Source organism: Passer montanus, unplaced genomic scaffold (assembly GCF_014805655.1).
Source record: "Passer montanus isolate IOZ18808 unplaced genomic scaffold, ASM1480565v1 scaffold19, whole genome shotgun sequence".
Taxonomy (NCBI): domain Eukaryota; kingdom Metazoa; phylum Chordata; class Aves; order Passeriformes; family Passeridae; genus Passer; species Passer montanus.
This window is the reverse complement of record NW_024366480.1, coordinates 4,884,097-4,904,105: the sequence shown is the minus strand read 5'-3', so window position 1 is coordinate 4,904,105 and position 20,009 is coordinate 4,884,097. Positions and strand designations below refer to the sequence as shown.

At 51.2% G+C, this 20,009-nt stretch overlaps 1 protein-coding gene across 2 annotated transcripts; it reads left to right on the top strand.

The window, feature by feature from the left end:
* Positions 1–6,411: 6,411 nt before the first annotated feature.
* On the top strand, positions 6,412–11,700 carry KLF10 (Kruppel like factor 10). Of its 2 annotated transcripts, XM_039706264.1 has the most exons (4): positions 6,412–6,528; positions 8,086–8,325; positions 8,444–9,320; positions 10,208–10,467. In XM_039706264.1, exons 2-4 carry the CDS (start codon positions 8,095–8,097, stop codon positions 10,465–10,467), a joined length of 1,368 nt encoding a protein of 455 aa, XP_039562198.1. In that variant the 5' UTR covers positions 6,412–6,528; positions 8,086–8,094. The 2 variants fall into 2 exon arrangements, with proteins under 2 accessions (XP_039562198.1, XP_039562199.1); XM_039706265.1 differs by lacking the exon at positions 6,412–6,528 and having other exon boundaries at positions 8,095–8,325; positions 10,208–11,700.
* The last annotated feature ends 8,309 nt before the right edge of the window (positions 11,701–20,009 follow it).

The following is a 20,009-nucleotide window of genomic DNA, read 5'->3' as shown; positions in this document are numbered from 1 at the left end:
AATACACATTTCCTCCTGGGTGGCATAAAACCACATCCCCAGCTTCTCTGGAAAACTGAATGGAAAATACTTGTGAATTGACAGTGATCCTTTAGCTGCTTCCAGTGCTGCCAGAGAAGATCAACTTCACTGGAAACAGCTCACTTGCCAAAAAAGAAGTTTCTCTCACCTGCCCTTTGGCTTCACTAGGGATGTTTGAGGTTTCCCCTGACCCCACGAGGCTGTCTCCTATGGCAGCAGTGCAAACGTCAACACTGCTGACAGCCTCTGAAGCCTTCCACTGAGCAGACACAGCAGGACTGGAGCTGCAGTGACTCAGGCACAGCCACAAATGCTCCAGAGACAAAGGGCCATGAGCAATAATCTGTAAAATGCACGTACACAAAAACCGGGGTGAGTATCACATAGAGCTGGGGAGGAACATGGCACTGCCAGGCAAACAGGATTTGCTCCATCTGGCAATCAGACTGGTAAAGCAAAGTAAAACCCATAAACTGAAATCTTAATGACAAGTTCTGTTTTTCACTCAGTACTCCAACAAACAATTGAAGAACCAGGATGAAGCAGATTTTTCTTAAGGTTAGGATATGTGAGGAAAATGGGGCATGAAGGAAAAAGGAGATGAAAAAAGCACCAAGCTGTCTTGTTGCTGACTGTATGCTCCCTCTCCCCAGTTATCTGATATATCAAGCTTGGCAATTGCTGTCAGTAGCAGCAGAGATACTTTTCTAATTCAATAACTGAACAGGAACAGTAGAAGACAGGGAAAATAGAACAGCCCCACACTGTACAGCCCTCTCATGCCCTGGACTTGCTGTCTGCTGCCTCCAGCCCTCCTTCCGCCCCCTCCCTGTTCTTCATTTGCTCCCTTCCTTCCGTCCTTCCTCTCATGTTCCCCAGCTGCCATTTCAGAGCTGCCTTTCCCTGGCCACCCCCTCAGCCTCAGCTGCTTTCAGACACCCACTGCATCGTTCTGCATATGAAAATGAGCTGTCACATTTTCCAGCCTCTGAAGCAAGAGATTATTTTTGGGAGAGGTGGCTTTGACAGCTCTGCTCTGTATTCAAAGGCAGAGCACAGAGCAGGGGGAGAACGTACAGCGTATGAACACACACACAGGACTCCTGACTGTGCAGTTAGAAGGGACCGGAGGTCTCTGAGGGGACACAAAGCTCCTGTGGACTGTGGGAGCCAAGGAACAGATAAGTCTCCTCACTTCTGAGGACTGCTCTTTCCTGAGCCAAGGCCAGCTGCTACCAGCACAGCTACAGGACATGCCACTGAGATGACAGTCGAGCCTGCTTGTGGAGGACAGGGACAGCAAACCCCCTCTCCACCTTCTCACCAAGTCCTTCACCCCATCTGCATCCCGATCCCCCACACCACCAAGCAGTCTCTTTTTCAGAGCCCATACTCCCTGCCAAACCCAGAACTCATCTGAAGATCTGACCTAAAGGAGGGGAAATGAAATAGGTTTTTGACCTACCAGTCCAACCCCAGTCTTTCTGTGTATTTTGACTGCAGCTGGCCAGTGCTCAATGCAAAACTTGCAGGGCCCTGCACCTGGATGACAGCAGCAGCAGGCAAGCATTGACATGGTGGGAACAGAGCCCAAGGGTGAGAAGAATCTCTCACACGGGAGAATGAGCAAGAGGCTTCTGAGTAACCAGACAAGCAGACTGAAGAGAGGCGTGGCTGCAGAGGGCTGCTCTGGAAATTAAAGCTGAAAGAAGCTGTTTTAAAGAAGCAAAGAGGGCAGTTGGGGAAGCAGGGCTGGAAACACCAGTGGCTGGAGGTGTCAGTGGAGGAGGAATACTTTAAGGAGGATCCAGAAATGGTGGAGGAGACAGCAGGATCTGAATGGCCATAAGTGATGCAGAGCAGGCTCTGGCAAGTGCAGCTTACTGAGAAAGGCCACAGGGAGAGGCTTTCATGGAGCAAAAGCAGTACAGACATCATGGAAAGGAAGGTACATTAAAGGGCATTAGGAAACACTGTCTGTGCCAGGGGCACATGAGATTGGCAGCTGGGACAGGCAAGCCGAGAGGACCTGTGGAGAATCACTGCTGAAAGGGCTGCCAAGGGCAGTCCCACAGCACCCACTGCAACAAAGACCTGAAATGGCTTACTAGGAAGCCAACAGGAGCATGGGCAAGGAGGTAAAGCAAGGACAGGGGAGGGAGAAGTAAGAGTGGGAAGAGAACAAAACAGAACAGGCCACCTGAAGCAGGAGCTGCCATTGCAGGTCAGCCCTTTATTTTCTCTAAGTCACACCACAGCAGAGTGGAGCAATAGCTGTCAGTGCTGGACCATAATTTACTTCACGTCACATAAACAAAGAGATATGGCCAAAACTCCAGAGTATTTACAAAGCTGAAAGTCACCCTTATGACAAATCTGAAATGGACATGATCAAGATTAAACATAACTATGCTAATTTCACCTTTCCATTTTATATGAAAGTAATTGTATTCCCTCCAAAGAGCACTTTACTTATAGAACGTTACTGCAGGATCACTGTAACTCCTTCCAACAGTCCAGCACACACCTTTAACACATTGCCACAGCAAGCAAACTAAAAATGGTGACAGTAGTTCATGTTAAAGATCTTCTGTACATGTTGGAAACTAGATTTTTAACACTAAGGTCCCAACTGTATCAGTAAAATATTTGTATATATGTATTACATACAAGTAAGGGTGAAAAAGTGACAATTTCCTGCTGAATGTACAGAGAAACTATTAGTTTTGTGAGTGAATTTATCATGTTGGCTGGTGCAACTTTTACAGATTTCATTTTAGTGGCAATAATTTGTTTCAAATGAGATTTTGGAATGTTTTAAATAAAACCACTTACAATCACAACCACTATGGCAGAACTTGCCATAAACAACAAACACAGAATTTCACCAAGAACTATTGAGTATTTGTTCCACCACCTTTATTTGAGCCAGGGCAGATGCACTGGTGAGGCAGGAGCTCTCTCCCCAGCTGTGCCTTGTGTGACAGTAGCACCTTCTGGCAAAGGACAGCCTGTTCTGGGAGCCAAGCAACATTTTATCAGCATTTTTTCCCTGTTGGTTTCAGTGTTTAGCACACAGTAAACACACTTTCTCATTTCTCCACCCAGAGATGTGGGATCCAATAGGGTAATTTGTAAAAAACTGTTTATTACTATAAGTGAAAGGAGTTTGGATCATCCTGCAGTGAATTCTCTTCTGGGAATTCCCTCTAGATAAGGCAGTCAAGCCAGTCTGTTTCCCTGCAGGTACTGCAGGGATCTTATAAAATCTGTCAGAAAGTCAGGCAGACACCCAGGCTGCAAACAGAGAGAGGAGATGGGAGATGCAGATTTCTCTCTAAGGCATGTTTCCCTACAGGAGCCAATTGTGGCAGCTGTAGGAGCAAGGAGAAAGGGATCCCACCACTGGCAGCCTGGTGCAAGGGGGCACAGAAGGAGAGCACAACCTATCAGGTGTGTCTGGGGTACCGCTGTGAAGCCAATAGAGATTCCATCTCTACAATGTATCAGTTGAAATATTGGAATTAAAGCAATATATCTATTAAAAAAGTGTATTCCTGGGAATAAAATTACCACTTTTTTGTCAATACATGTCTGTGAAATGATTAAGTATTAGTTTAAATTACTTACATCTATGGTCATGTTTTGCAATATTTATATCCTTTTTCTACTTTCAGGCTGAAGAAACTGCTCATTTCTTTCAGGTTGGTTTTGGTGTTTTTTTGTTTTGGTTTTTTGTTTTGTTTTGGTTTTGTTTTTGTCCTCTTTCAGGCATAACTAAACTCTCTGGGACAGGTGTTTCTTTTTTCCTTGCTTTCCAGCAAGTTACAGGAACACATCACCTGCTGTCAGACCCCTTCTGCCAATTGGGATTGGCTGACATGGGGAAGAATTAAGCAGAATGAAGAGGATCATGACACCATTGAAAAGAGGAAGGACAGGACATGAAGAATGACATAATGACAGAACAATTAGGTTTGAAAAGGCATCTGAGACCTTTGACTGAACACCACCAATGCCAACTGGATCACAGCACTGAGTGCCACCTCCAATCTTTCCTTAAACATCCCAGGAATGATGACTCCAGGACCTCCCTGGGCAGCCCATTTCAGTGTCTAATCACCCTTTATGTGAAGAAATTCCTCCTAATGTCTGGCCTAAGCTGTCCCTGAGGCAGCCTGAGGCTGTCTTTTCATTCAGTTGCTTGTTGTCTGGGAAAAGAGCTAAATCTGGCTACAACCTCTAGTCGGAGTTAGAGAGTGATAAGGTCACCCCCAAGCCTCCTTTTCTCCAGGCTGAACACCCCTCAGCTGCTCCTCACAAGAGTGGTGCTCCAGACCCTACACCAGCTCAGCCGTCCTTCTTTGGACTCTCTCCAGCACCTCCAGGTCCTGCTGGAGTTGAGGGGCCTTGAACTGGACACAGCACCCAAGGTGTGGCCTCACCAGCACTGAGCACATGGGGAGGGTCACTGCCCTGCTCCTGCTGGCCACGCTATTGCTGATACAGGCCAGGATGCCATTGGCCTTCTCGGCCACCTGGGCACACACACTGGGTGATGTTCAGTAGATGTTGAGCAGCACCCCCAGGTCCTTTTCTTCTGCGCAGCTTTCCAGACCCTCTGCCCACAGCAGGTAGTGCTGCATGGGGTTATACAGACAAAAATGCAGGACTGAGCAATTCTCCTTATTGAACCTCCTACCACTGGCTTTGGGCCACTGATTCAGCTTGTCCAGATCCCCCTGCAGAGAATTCCTACTGCAGAGCAGACCAACACCCACCCAACTTGGTGCCATCCACAAATGCACTGGATCCCCTTATTGAGATCATCAGTGAAGACAAGAAACAGGACTGGGCCCAACACTCATCCCTGGGGGACACCACTGGTGGTGACTGGATGCCAAATGGATGTAGCACCATTCACCACCACTCTCTGGCCATCCAGCCAGTTTTCAACCCAGTGAAGAGTTTGCCTCTCCAAGCCATGGGCTGCCAGCTTTTTCAGAAGTATTCTATGGGTAGACTACACCCACAACCTTCCCCTCATCTACCAGGCAGATCACCTGGTCATAAAATGGCAATCAGGTTGGTAAGGCAGGACCTGACTTCCCTAAACTATCCTGGCTGGGACTGATCCCGTGGTTGTCTTGTATGTGCCAAGTGACTGCACTCAAGAGGATCTGGTTCATAACCTTGCTGGGCACTGAGGTTAGTGACAGGCCTGCAGTTCTCTGGATCCACCTTCTGGCCCTTCCTGCGGATGGGTGTCACACTGGCCAGCTCCCAGGCATGTGGGACCTCCCTGGTTAGCCAGGACATAAATGATGAAGAGGGGCTTGGCTCCCTCATCACCCCAGGATGCTTTCAATCCAGTCCCACGGACCTGTAAGCATCTAAGTGGCACAGCAGGTTTCTGACTGCTTCCTCCTGGATTACAGGGTGTCCAATATGCTCCCTGTCCCTGTCTACCAGCTCAGGAGGCCCTGAGGATAACTGGTCTTACTGTGGAAGACTGCGGCAAAGAAGGTGTCAGAAAGAAAAGAAAAAAAGAAAAGGAAAATGCTCTCACCAAATGATGCTAGACTGCTTAGGAGAAGGAGGGTAAATCTCATAAGTGAGGCTAAATAAGCAGGAGGAAAGAAACTGAACCACAACGACGCATCAATAGCATTTCCAGAGCCCAACACCAGTCACAGCTGCAGCCTGGCCTGGACCTGGCTTCTCAGGTCCTGGCCACACACAGTCGCTCTTTCAACTTTCATTACAGTTTTCTGACGGGAGAAAGAGCCCGCCCTAATCCCCGCATAGAGCAGAGCAGATCGCACGGCTCTGCGGGGTAACGCAGTGACCCGGCCGAGCCGCGGCCGCTCCCGAGCCGGCCGGGCGGCAGCGGGCGAGGCCTGCCCGGGCTCTCCTCAGACCGCGCCTGCCGCGGACCGCCCGGGGCTGACACGGACATGCTGCACACCGGGCTGGTCCCGACGCGTGGCAGCGACTCCCCCAGCCCGAGGGTGCTGCCGGGACACAGCAGCGGTCCCGCGGGCGCGCCCAGCCGCGGCGATGGGCCAGAGAGGCCCGAGGAGGTCGGAACGACCGCGCCGCTCTCCCCCCGCCCGCGGCCCCGCTTCACCTCAGCCCTGCGGGGAGCGGGGGCCGCAGCGGGGAGGCTGCTCCCTCCCCCGCCGCCGTGTGACCTCATGCAGGAGGAAGCGCCGGGCCGCCCCCGCCGCTCCCACACGGATGCCGGGGAGGGGAGGGAAGGGCACGGCGCGGCAGGAGGGGCGGGGGCGGCCGCCCTGACTCAGCCGCCGGCGGGGACACGCCGCGCTGACACTCCGGCCACGCCGCCGCGCGGCCGCCGATCACGCGCGGCCCGGGCGGCCGAGGCCCCGCCCACCCCCCCGCGCGCGGGCCCGGGGGCGCCGCCGCCCGAGTGGGGAGCGGCGAACAAAAAGAGGAAAACCGGGAGAGCGGCGGCGGCACCTCGGGGCGGGCTCGGCTCCTCCGGTGAGCGAACCGGGCATCCCGGGGGTCGGGGCGGCTGGGACGGAGGGAGTCCCCGGGGGTGATGCGGCACGGGGATCCCCGGGGCACGTGCGGGGGCGACCCTCGGTAGCAGGGACAGCGGGCGGGAGGTCGGGCTGGGGCAGCGGCTGGAGGGGCTGAGTCGCGGCGGGGGACTGGGAGTGCTGGGGCGGGCTGTGGGAGCGCCGCCCGCGTGGGGAGCCCTCCGCGGGGCCGGCCGGCGAGGGAAGCCGCGGGAGGGACAGAAGCCGCCGAGAACCTGTTGGCAGCGCCGGTCCGGCGCCGTGCAGCCCCTTGTGCCTGCGTTCCCGACCGGGTGCGGGCGCTGGCCTCGGCGGCTGCATGTACCAAGTGGCAGCGGTGAGGGAGGAGGAGAAAGCCGGGGGGATCCCGGCGCCACGCGGGATGGTTGGCGCGGCGGCAGGGAAGCGGCGCGGCGCCGCGGGAACAGCCGGCCGTCGCCCCCGTAACCCGCTCCCCGCAGGGTCGCCGCTTCGCTCCGCTTCCCTTCCCCCGCGGCGGGAGGCGTCGGGTGTGGCGGCGCTGACCCCAGCCCGGCCCCCGCCCGCGGTGACGGCTCCTCCCGCCCGGGCTCCTTCCCCCGCCCTGCCTCCCTCCCTCACAGCCGGCCGCCGCCGCGCGCCGGAGGCGGGGGCGCCGCGCGGGGGAACTGGGGGAAAGGTCGGCGCGCGGCGGCGCCCGATCACGCTTTGTTCAGGTGCCCCGCCCCGGGCCGCGCCCTGCTCGGTGCGGGCCAATGGGCGCCCGGCGCGGCTCCGGGGGAACCAATAGGGCAGGGCGGGGGCGGCGCGCGCGGGGGCGGCCGGCGGGGTGCGCTGAGGTGAGGGTGGCGCGCGCCCAACAGCCGGGGGCGGGGCCCGCGCTGAGCCCCGCCCACAGCCCTGCGTGAGGGCCGGGCCGGGAGCGCACGGAGCGGGCTGTGGGCGCGCTGAGTGTGCGGGCGGCTCGGCTCTGCAGGCAGGTGATTTCCCTGGCACCTACGTGTGTGTGAGAGAGAGAGAGATCCTCTGAGTATTTTCTGGAACGTTTTTTTTTTTTTTGTTGCTAATACCTTTCGAAGAAAATGTGAATCAGCCCCAATGCGGTCCTTTCTCATGTGCCAAAATAAGTACAATCCTGAGGGCTGTGTGATTCCAAAGCAAAAATAGAAGGAGGGTGGGATGGTGAGGAAGCTCTGATTTAGTTTTTTTTGGGGGGTGGGAAGTTTTTTCTAAGTTCTCAGACACAGCCTTTGCAGCGTAGAATAACTTTAGCATACTTAAGATCCAGAGTAGTTCTTTTGTCTCAAGTAACTATAATTTTCATCGGATGGCCAGATTTCCTTGCTAACAACTTCAGAAAAATATTACATAAATAAGGAAGAAGGCAGGAAAATACAGGTACATTAAGTGTATTTATCTTGCACAGGTTGCCCTGTTTGTTTTTAGCAATGCCTTTTTACAAGCAGCTGCAAAATACTCAAACTTAGCCTCAGATTTAAAATTTCCTTCTTTTTTTTTTTTCCTCTAACCAAAACAGGAGTAAGAAATGGAGATGATGACTGAAAAACAGAGAGATATGAGGTATTTCTGGAACAATACACCTGAAAAAAGTGATTATGAGGCTGTAGAAGCCCTTATTTCTATGAGTTGTAACTGGAAATCAGATCTCAAGAGGCATGCAGAAATGAGACCTATAACTCCTGCATCTGACGTGTCAGAAGAAAGTGACGAGGCTTTGCTTCCTGGAGCAGCAGACTTCAATGCAATACCAGCATTTGTAAGTTTTCCAGTTTGTGTTTGTGTGCTTGTTTTTAACAATTAAGCTTGTTTGTAACGATTAATGCGGTGATGTCCTGTTAGCACCCCCCCTTACTGTGTCCCTGTCTCCCTCACAGTGCCTGACCCCTCCCTACAGCCCTTCGGACTTGGAGATGTCGCAGGTGATCCATCCGCTCGGCAAGGCGCTGCCCGAGGCTGCCAAGCCTCCTCTGGCCACACCCCGGAGAGAAGCGGAGCGGTCTCCAGCGGCCCGGCCTCTGAAGGCTCGAGTGACAAGTGTTATCCGGCACACGGCTGATGCCCAGCTCTGTGATCACAAAACCTGCCCTGTGAGAACGGCCAGTGTGCTCAAATTCCAGGACAGTGCTTGGGGGGAAACAAACAGGAAACAGAGCGCCAAGGAAGAGCCCTCGCTGTGCTCTGCCGTGGCACCGAGTGCAGCCAGCGCTGAGCCCAGCGGACTGTCAGTGGCAGAAGGAAGAACTGCAGAGCCAGCTGCTGGTCCCGTGCCCTCGGCAAAGCCCTCGGTGAGCAAGGAGGAGTCTGTCCCTGAACCAGCCGAGCAGCCAGCGGTGGCAGCACCGCTGTCCCCTGCCCGAGGCAGCGGGGCCCCCCCTGTGCCAGTGATTTGCCAGATGGTGCCACTGCCCACAAACAACAACGTTGTGACGGCCGTGGTGCCCAGCGCCGCCCCGAGCCAGCAGCCAGCTCTCTGCCAGCCCATGGTCTTCATGGGCACCCAGGTTCCCAAAGGTGCTGTCATGTTTGTTGTGCCCCAGCCCGTTGTGCAGGGCACAAAGGCTCCCATTGTAAGTCCAAATGGCACGAGACTCTCTCCCATTGCCCCTGCTCCTGGCTTTGTACCTTCTACAGCAAAAACCACTCCTCAGGCTGATTCTTCAAGAATAAGAAGTCACATTTGCGGCTACCCAGGATGTGGGAAAACGTACTTCAAGAGCTCCCATTTGAAGGCTCATGTCAGAACACACACAGGTTGGTTACTGCTGCTGCGTGTTAAAACCTAATGTAGAAAAACTCTGGTTGTATATACAGCTTGTTATAGTTGTAGCGATTTCTGGATCTGTTTATTGAGCAAATTGTGGGCCAGCAGTGAAATACTTTTTTTGCCAGTGTGCATTATAATGCTGCCTAATCTCTGACGGGAATTTCCCCAAGGGAAGTTGACTCAGCACTTTGTGCTGGACTCGCTTTGTGTCAGGAGGTGCTCAGTAATGCATCTCTGGAAGCAAGGCCTTGCCCAATGTGGAACATGCTTTCCAGAGTTAAAGGTGCCTTAGTAGGCTTTTTCTCAGGAATGCCTTTGCCAGAAGAGGGTAAAACTTGGAGATTGTTTTATGAGAGGATGTGAGAATCCACTGCAAACTATCCCTGCCTTGGTTGTTCCAGAGTAACTTCTCCAGGTTCAGCCCTTAACTGCAGTAGCAGAAGGAGTTCCATGTATTTTCACACAGGCTCAGTTACATAAAGCATCATTGCAGGCAGTGCTTCAGAGGGGAATTTTGGGCATGCTGAGTCATCATTATCCGCAGTTTACTTGGAGCTGAGTGTTAAAATCAGCTGTCTTGAGATGCGAAGAGCATTTCAAACAATGTGGTTCCGGGGAATTTTTAACCTTTAACCCTTTTTGATCCTTTAACCCTCACTGATACTACTTAGCCTTTCAGATAGTGAGTCTGCATGCTTAAATATTAGTATATAAACAATTTTCCACATTTTGTCTGTATAATAAATAGATTTTTGGCTCAGCTGCCTTAATAGAAACTTTCCTGCCAATTAAGTGAAATCCTGCCAGTTTAGGCAGCACTGTTTATTGCTCAGTACTCACTGGGTTTTTTCCTCTGTAATTTCCTCCCTTGTAGGAGAAAAGCCGTTCAGTTGCAGTTGGAAGGGCTGTGAGAGGAGGTTTGCTCGCTCTGATGAACTGTCCCGGCACCGCAGGACGCACACCGGCGAGAAGAAGTTTGCGTGCCCGATGTGCGAGCGGCGCTTCATGCGCAGCGACCACCTCACGAAGCACGCGCGGCGCCACTTGTCGGCAAAGAAATTACCAAACTGGCAGATGGAGGTGAGCAAGCTCAGCGACGGAGCCGTGCCGCCAGCGTCTGCCACCGCCCAGTGAAAGGACTGGAGCTGCAGACGGTGGAATTAACTGTTGTTGCTGGGATAGGCTGGCTGAAAAAAGGCTTTTCCTCCCGGTCTGTGGTGCTCCCGCACTGGCTGCTGACAGCAGTACAGAGAGGCGAAGGCAGCCTGCACTCGGTCACAAAAAATGTTGCTGGGAGAACCGGTCAGTGGCTGACTGGAGTAGCGGGTGTCTTTTGCACTGGTGAGGAGAGAAAGGAAGGGAAGGCTCTAGAGCAGAGCAGCCACATTGTGCCAGTTTTGAATTTTGCAAATCACTTGTGTATGCTCTAGATCCAGTCCTGTGCAAGTGTTTCTTAGGGCTTGCTGCTCATGCCTGAGACCAGCTCCAGTTTTAGCTGTCAGTTGTCCATCTTCAGTAGGCACAGACAAGGACAGCAGCAATGTACAGGCACAGGCTTGAAAGCCCAGACCCTACCTGCTTAAATCTGTTTTGCTACTTCTGCCACCTTTGCTTGGTAGGAGTCTTTTTCTTCTAACCGTTCTCCAGCCCCCTCATAATTGATGATTTGGTGCCAGACTCCTGGAGATTTTGGACATCTCCTTGTGCATGGGGTGGTTAACACACCCACCTTTACACTGCTGTGTCCAGAGGAGCTTGGGATGGGCATGCAGGGGCAGTGCATGGGCAGCCAAAGGGCAGGAACATTTCCGAATCGTTATTAGCTTTGCAATGTTTTCCCAGCTGCTTCTCAAGCTTTGTGATTGTTACAGCTGGTTGTACCTGGGCATCGCATGATGCTTCTGCTTTTGTGTTGCTTATGGGTTCCTTTCCACCTTCCCACTGCGCTCGGCATGAGCGGATAACGGGGCACCTTGAAGACAAACTTGGTAGCTGTAAACTGCTCTGGTTGATTAAAGAAGAAAACCAAGAATCTTAGGCTTCTTGATTGTGTTATTCTTTGAAAGGCAGTTGATGCTAAAATTGAAAGGGATATATTATATATTGTATTAAATTAGAAAGTTGTGATTCAAAGTGGAAAACAAGGCAGCAAAGACACCAGCCTAGAATTTAAACCAGCTTTTGTGACAATGCATCAATTTTCACTATTTGTATTTTATCATATTATGTTGAGGACACATATCAGAAAGTGAATGGTTTGAAAATAGTGTATTAGATCTGCTTTTTGTGACTACTTTAAAGATTTGCACATTTCTTATGTTGTACTTTATACTTTGTTTACAATAAACCAATTTTCTTTAATATTGACCTCTTTTTTTTTTTTAATTCATAATGGAACTTACCCCTTTGCAAGGAACGTAACCTCAAAATAAAATTGTCCTGACCAATGGAACACCATCTCTTAATTTTTTAATATTTTTAAAGCACTATAAAGCCCACAGGAATGGAATTTCAAGTCTGTGCTTACTACTCTGTATCTTTGTTTTGGTTTATTTTGGTTTTTTTTTGTCCCAGCGTTTCATCCCCCTGCTTTTCTTCAGCACGCAAAGCTAATCATGCCTCTGTGGGCCGTTATGACTCTGGTGAAAAGCATTTCCTTTATGTTGGTGATTGCACTGCCTTCCCCAGGAAGGAGCCTGCTGGTGTTCCTGCTGGCCTGGCTGTGGGGCAGGGTGGTGGCTGCTGCCCCACAGTGCGGGCTCTGTGTGGTGCTGGCCCCAGGATGGGCTCCAGCCCGGGGGTGTGTCTGCCCTGTTAAAGGTGTGGCTGCAGGGATCCCCTGCCAGGAGGGGAGCAGGGAATTGGGGTCCCTATCTCAGGGCAGAGGCTGGGCAGTCTGCTTTCTCTGCTGCCCCTGCGTGCCAGCGGTGGCCATTGGCACTGCCCGTGTGGGCTCTCGTGCCTCCCGCTCCGATCCCTGCATGCCGGGATCCCCGAATTTCACAATCGCACGGATGCTGACTCAATGCCCTTCCCTGCTGTGGGTTTGGGGCAGAGGCACTCCTTACCTTATCCTGTGTGACACAGGCCCTGCATAGGGAGCATGTGAGTCATTGCCCTTCTTGTTCCAGGTGGGATATGCCATCTTAGCCCAATGCAAAAGAGAGGCTCCTTCCCCAGAAATGTGAGATGTGAGTCTCATTCCACCATCTTGCTTCATGATATTTCTCATTTCATGGCCATATTTTACCAGCTCTGGGTCTGAGACCTTTCACATCTGCAAGTAGCCACTGGACTAGGAACGAGGTCCCCTCACCAGCTCTGCCTGACACGCTGCTCCTTGAATGCCATTTTCTGCTGCAGCCCTGCAGAAGAAGAGCATAAAGAAGGTGCCAGCTCCCCCCTGGCATTCTGCCCGTGCAATGGCCCTGTCCCTCTCCTCAGCAGTGCATGCAGTTGGCTTTAAAGTCCCTCTTTCAGCATGGAGCTGAACTTAAATCTGACTTTCTAGGCAAGCACTCTCATGCTGCCATGCCATAAGGGAGGAAGAAAGTGGGTTTCCATGCCACGATCTCAGCTCCCTGCATTTTCTGAAGTAAAAGCAGCTGCTGGTGCTTTTTGAGCAGCAACACACTCTGGAGGTATGCAGGGGCTGTGCCCTGGGACCACCCACTGGCTGCACTGCTGGGAGGCTGCTGAGGAAAGCTTGTTTCTGGCATGCTGTGAGCTAAATAAAATATAGCTTCTTCCTCTAAATACAGAACTTAGCAGCAAGAAGTGCACTTCTGGCTGGTTCCAGCTGAAGACAGAGTCATAGTTGTGAATTTACCTCGTGCCATTTTTAAAGCTTAACCGTGAAGGCCAGCTGGAAATTACATCAGTTCTTTTGGGGTTTAATCCAAGGCTAACCTGAAAAATGTAGTTGAAAGGGCATTATTAAACACCTTTTCAATGCTAACTTTATTGTGCAATCAAATTTGGCTGCATAGTAGGAAGATTGATTTTTATGAATTTTCTACAGATTGCTGTAAATAATTAGAATCTCCTTATTCCTGTATGTAAAACAAAGACACACCTCATATTTTTTCCTCTTGTTTGGGTTCAACGATGAAGCCAAACAGAAATGCAAACCAAGACGCTCCCAGCAACGCCCACAATTAGTACTTGGATGCCAACACTGGCTGGCGCTGGCTGTGGCAGGGCTTGCCAGGGTGGCCACGGCTGTCATTTGCTGTGCAGACACCTGGCTCTGGGGAGTTAATCCAGAGGGATCCAACAGATAGCATACATTCTTGGTAGAAGATTTTGGAAGTATAGATAAACCCTCCAGCTTGCTGCTTAGCACTGCACTCTGAAGTGATGCACACACAGAAAAGTTGATGCTGCAGTGCTGACATGGATTACAGGAGCTGGAGTGAGACACATTCCATGTCTCGGCTTGCAGTAGGGAAGAGCAGTGGGGGTGTCACAACAAATTGTCCTGGGAAAGGAGGGAGCTAGCCCCTGTGTCCAAAGCAAAGCAATACAGCCCCACGCTTGGTGTCCCTCCCTTGGCACTGGGGGAGAGCAGGAGAGGGAGGCTGAGGGTGCCTGCCTGCCACGGGTGTAGCACAGGCAGCTCATTCTGGCCACAGGACTGGCATCAGCAGGATAGGTTAGGGGGCCTGAGGTCTGCTTATCCCACCCAAACGGATCAGCAGTAGGGAAATGCAGTGCCAGGGCACCCTGCATATGTCCAGAGCACTACGCGAGTGTTCAGGGATTTTAATCTCCAGAGAGGATGGAGAGAAGGCTGGAAAAAACAAGCATTTTTCCTTGTGGTTTGGAAAAGAATGATTTCCATTACAGCAGGAGTATTTGTGGGAGACTTAGATGCTCTATGAATGAACTAATATGTATTTTAAAAATAGAAGGGTCCTGAGCTGGGTCAGCTTGTCTGGACCCCCAGATGCAGCTGAGACAGGAACCAGGGCAGCCTGTCTACCCATCCTTCCTGGTGAGTGCGGCTTCCTGAGGCTTTTCCTCCTGAGCTTTGCCATTCAGCAGTGCTATTTCAAGACACCCTTATCCAACCAGTCCTGTCATCCTGGCACAGGGTGTCTTCAGCCTCTGTGCCAGGGTGGGTGCCACAGTGCAGCTGTGGCTTGTGCCCAAAGAGCTGACAGGAAAGAGTTTATCATCAGCTGGCCTGAGACTTGCATGCCACATGCAGCGACATCAGGTATTCCCTTGGCAGTTCCCCACTTTTACTGTAAATGGATGATTCATTTGTCTGCTTTGGAAACAAACTTGGATAACCAAGGAAACAATCTGTTAGAAAAGCTGGAGCACAAAATCAGGTCAAGAAAATTGATGAATGAATATGTGCATTATGGGCTCAAGCTTTTAGTTCTGTATCACATATTTTATGCAGGAAACTTTACTTCTCCTGGAACATGTGGTCAGGGAGAGTAATATTCAGCTAGAACAATTTGGTTTGGGTCTTACATTGTAATTTAACGTCACACAGAGTTTCCATGTGTATGAATATGGGCATCTGGAATGCTTTCTGTTGTGCCCAAAAGAAAATGTGATACTTTGGCAGTAAGAGAACAAGTGCAAAACACATCTTTAGCTATCTTGTTAATGAGAGGACAGGAGATAAACTTTGTAACTAACTTCTTGGGCTGTGATATAAATCAGGTAATCATCATATAAAGTGCATTAAATAATTTGGAAGGTTTTTTAGGATAATGCAGTTTTGATGAAACTTCATAGTTGATTGTGTAGTCTACCCTGAAAGTCATAATTGTCTGAGGAAAACAAGTTCTGCTGTTACCATGACTTCATTTCAACTACTCAGAAGGTCTTGATAGGTGTCAAGGTACTTGCATGGCAACAACTTCCTAAAAAATTGTACACAGCTGTGGTGGGGACTGCCCATGCACTAACAGCTGTGGAGAGGCACAAGCACACCCTGCCTCAGCTAATATTCCCCAGAGCCTCAGCAAAACTTAAGTGGCTTTGAATAGCTAGGACATACAGAGTCTCCTCTGCGCCCACCTCATCTCCTGACTGCTTCCAGCACAGGCAAAAGGATCTGACATTTGTCAAGCCTACCTTTAAAAACAAAAAACAAACAAACAAACAAAAAGAAAAAACACACAAAAAAAACCCCAAAAAGCCAAGACCCTTCACAAACTTCTCTATTGCAATCTGGGCTGAATTCCATACAATTGTCTTTGTTTAATGGTGAAGGCTGGGACCTTCTCAGGGATAGCCAGGAAACTGGCATGGGGTACTTACTGTGAGCAACAACCTCAGGCAGTTAAAACCCTTCTGCTTGGGAAACAGAGCCTTTAATGTTTAATTGCCTGGCAATCACTTGGAAAGAGCAACCCTCACCTCCTTTAAATCAAAAGAGAGAGTACCGCATGCAACCTGACTGGAATGAAAGAAAAAACAAGATAGAGAGAGTACCTTAATGGCCTAAAATGCAGGATTATCAAAACGTTAATGAAACTCCCATCCAGCAAACAACAAAGCAAGTCCCCTGACCACCCATCAGCTGTGATGTAACACTGCCAGTCCCTGCACAGCAGAGGAGCAGCTGCTAAATAAAAAGGCATTTAGGAGGCACAGCATAACAAGAGGACAGAGCAGCCATCTTCAAACAAGCTGTGCAATCAGCTCAATGAAGACAGAACTCTTGATCAGCTGTAATCAGTATTCCTCAAGTAATCCTGACTGAGGCAGTAGGGGCTGCAAATGCAGAAGTGAGGGCTAGGAAAACCAAAGGGATTCCCTTGTTTACAGCTGAGCCTGTTGTGCTGCTGCTGGCATCTGGTTGTTATGCAGGTTTATGGAGTAGCTGCCTCTAATGCTCTTGGTTGAGCATAAGTGGTTTTACTTCCTTTTCTTATCCCCACCATGACCTGCCCTCAGTGCCACGCAGGTGCTCTGAGATGTCAGGATTCCTGCCTTCCTGGAGATGAGAGCACCTGTTCCTACCTGCAAGTGGCTGCATGCAGTCCTAGGAAGAGGGCCCCCCCTCCCTTAGGCCGTGGGGCACCTTACCAGGAATTCCCACCACAGGGAATTAGGTTTCCCACTGGTACCACATTCCTTCCACCTGCAGGTGACAGTCACCCTGCCACCCCACCTTCTGGCACCACTCTGCTCCTGGTTCTTCACCAGCTTCTGCAGCCAGAGCAGGGCTTGGGGAACAGGAAACCCGAAGCAGCCCTGTGCCATGGCAGCCTTTGCTGGGGGCACTGGAGCAGCTTCAACCTCTCATTGATGCTGCTGGCTGCATCCCTCACTGGCCCTGACTCACGGGCTCACCTTCCCTTCCAGCACTGGAATGCACCAAACCCCCAGCCCAGCTTGGCAGCAGTCCAGAACTGGGGGCTCTTCTTCTCCTGAAGCCTGGGAGATGTTAGTTAATGTCTTTGGGTCCTCGCCTGGCTGCAGCTGAGGTGTCCCAGGAGCTTCCCAGGCTGCCAGCAAAGCTGTTGGCTGCTCAGGAGGGTGGTGTGAAACCTCCATGTGCTTCGGCTAGGAAACCATGCTGGCAAGAGAGTCATGCAATTTTCTTGAAATTAAAGGGAAAACTGTGGCATCCCTGTGAAATTCTCAACGCAGTACACGTGTCAAAAATGCCAGTCACTGAGCTAAGGAAAAGAAAGGAATTGTCACCGCCTGGAAGTACCCAGAGGGAAGCAGGGCGGGCAGAAAGGAGGAGCACTTGCAGACTGGCTGGCCTAGATAGCATTGCTCTGCCTCGCACTGATTCATCTTAGCATGAACCTCCCAGCCATGGGACAGCAGGAATTACTTCAGGTCTTTCAGTATGAAGTGGTCAGTTGTTAATCTGCAGCTGGGGGATCTTTTTTTCTTTTTCTTTTTCTTTTTTTTTTTTTTTTTTTCCATTTATGCAAGGGACTTTTCAATGCCCTATTTAAGTGAAGCAACAAGTATGATGAGTCGATGATGAGTCACCAGGCCAGGAAAAAAGCTGTAGGAAGGCTGGACTATTTATAAAATGTAAAAGAAAGAAAGGAAATATATTGTAGATGCAGTTAGATCTGGATGGTGACTCCAACTTCTCTTGCGGGATAGCATATTCCCAGGCGCCAGACGGCAAACCTCCCGGGAGGGAGGGAGGGCGGGCGAGCCTGGCAGGGCGTGCCCGGATTTTCGGAGAGGATTCCCAGGCGCGGCAGGGAGCGAGGCGCTCCGCAGCCTCCTCCGGGGGTCACGGCCGGGCAGCCAGGCTGCCCGCACCCATCGGAGGGGACGGAGACCGGGCAGCGGCTCCCCAGCGCCGCGGCACAAGCGTGGGCTGCGTGTGCCCAGGCGGCTCCCGGCGAGCGCAGCCCGCTACCCCCGTGTGTGTCCTCTCCCGGTACCCCCGTGTATCGCTGCCCGGTACCCCCGTGTGTCCCCTCCCGGTACCCCCGTGTGTCCCTCCCGGTACCTCCCCGTGTGAGTCACCGCCGCGGCCGCGCAGGCGTCGCGCTCCGCTGGAGCGGTGGCGGAGGAGGCAGGAGGGGATTCCTCCTCCTCCTCATCCTCCTCCGCCGCCGGCGGGAGGCTCCGGGCCCCGAGCCCGAAAGCTCTCCGCAGTTCAGCCCCCGGCTCCTCAGCTCACACCGCCGTACCACAGGGAGGGATGCGGAGGTGCCGCGGGAGGAAAAACCGAACAAAAGAGCTCTTTGGCAGTAATTGTGCAGCGTTGGCATGGCTGGCAAGGGCATTAGTGCGTGTGCGAGCCGGCCCAGGGCATCCCCAGGCGGGAGATACCGCTGCCTGGCAGGAGGCGGAAAGCAACGAGAGCTTCACCTCCGGCAAGCACCGCCCGAGCTGAGCCAAGGGCAAACGAGGCATGGCCTCCTGATAGAGCAGATATTTGTGTATAATATACACATTCCTCGGCGTTTTGACACTTAAATTCTGGATAGTTGTAGCTGCTCTGGAATACAGCTGGGCAGGGTCGGAGGGAAGGATCCATTGTCGGGAGGCAAAGAGCACCTGACAGCTGGAAAGTCCCACTTGCAGAACGAGAGCAGTACCTGTGGGAAGGGGTTGGACTGCATGGATACCTCATGCTTTGGGTGCAGAGGGGTCCTCAGCACCGCTCAGTCCGGTGTCTGACACAGCTTTGTCCTCACATCCCTGCCCTATGCTCACATCATCCCTACCTCTGGCACTGTGTCAAAACCCAAAAGCCTGTCACAAAACCGTGTCATGGCACGGTCAAAAGGTGCTTAAACTGGACAGGGTGACTAGAAGGTCATGAGCTTCCTTTATCGCTTTAGACATGGATTATGTGCTGGTGGCTTGATCTAGTGTTCACAGTTCTGATTCAGGACATGGCTTGGTGCTGATGTTCAGCATGCCCCAGTTTGTGGGACACCTGCACACCTAATGAGATTAATATCTTTAGGAGTTTATTTAGGCTCTAGTTTCATAAAGCACTGGATCTGGGGAAGAAGGAGGATGATCTTGAGAGTTTAGTTGACAGTGTCTCTTGATTGAGTATACTCAAGGTGAAAATATGGTCAGTACTATTTGCACACCACTTCAGGCTTTGAATGGGCAGCAGCAGCCCAGTGAGTGAGCAGTGTGAGCTGTGTGGCAGCTCCTCACCTGGTGTATCTTTAAAGAAACCACCCAGATCAGCATGTTTCCAAAGGGAAATCAAGGTGATGCCTTACTGGGGAAAGTTAGTTTTGTTTGCCATAGTTAAGAAAGTTGGCTGCATTTGTTAGCCACAGCCTTTAAGGAACAAAAAGAGGAACCCAATTTGATGTACTTACAGTATTTTTGGTGTTAGTAGGTAGAAAAAAAAAAAAAAAAAAAAGTGTTCCTGTGAGGCTATTTCTGTGGCTTTTACCACCACCATCAATAAAAGCTTTGCAACAAAGGATTAACAGATTTAATCTTTCAGTGCTGCTGCTGGGGAGGAGAATTCCTCAGCAGTATGACAGTGCTGTCTTGGGTTCATCACATCATGTCCAAAAAACACAGACCCTGCCGCCTGAAAAAACTTCAGCCTATGTTGAAGACCATTTCAACACTAAGGCAAACTTTTAATTGACCTGAAAGATGTTGTTTTCTTAAATCACTTCAATAATTTTTTTTTTACTTACTCCCACAGTGAGGAAATGATCTGCTTTATTTCTGTGTGTTGCTAATGTTGGTTGGCTCAAATAGGCTGTAAATAAACCATTTCTTTTGCTTGCATTGTTGCAGCATGCAGTCTGTATTGGCTTGGAGCTCTTTGGAAGGCACTGCCTTACTCCACAGAGGCTCAGCAGGGCTTGCAGGGTTTGGCAGCTCCAAAGCAGGTTTTAGATGTTACAATATCTGCTGCTTCAGTTTAGTGCCAGGTGGGACAGCCTGAGGTGTCCGCAGGCTGGAGACACCTCTGAGTGTCAGCATTTGGATGGCCGTATCTGGTTCTGGGTGTCTTTCTCCTGGACTCACCTTCCTGTCTGGAGCTCTGAGCCTTTGGTAGTTACTCTGTGAAAACTTTGGTTCTTGTCTTACTGGCACCTGTCCTGGCTGTGCTTGGCAGAGGCGATTGCCTGTGCTGTGTTGGAGAGGAGTCAGGAGGGCCAAGCATCTCTTGGGCTCAAGGGCAAAGGGTGGTTTTCATTTCCCTTCTTTTTCCCTCTGCTGGGTGTTGATTG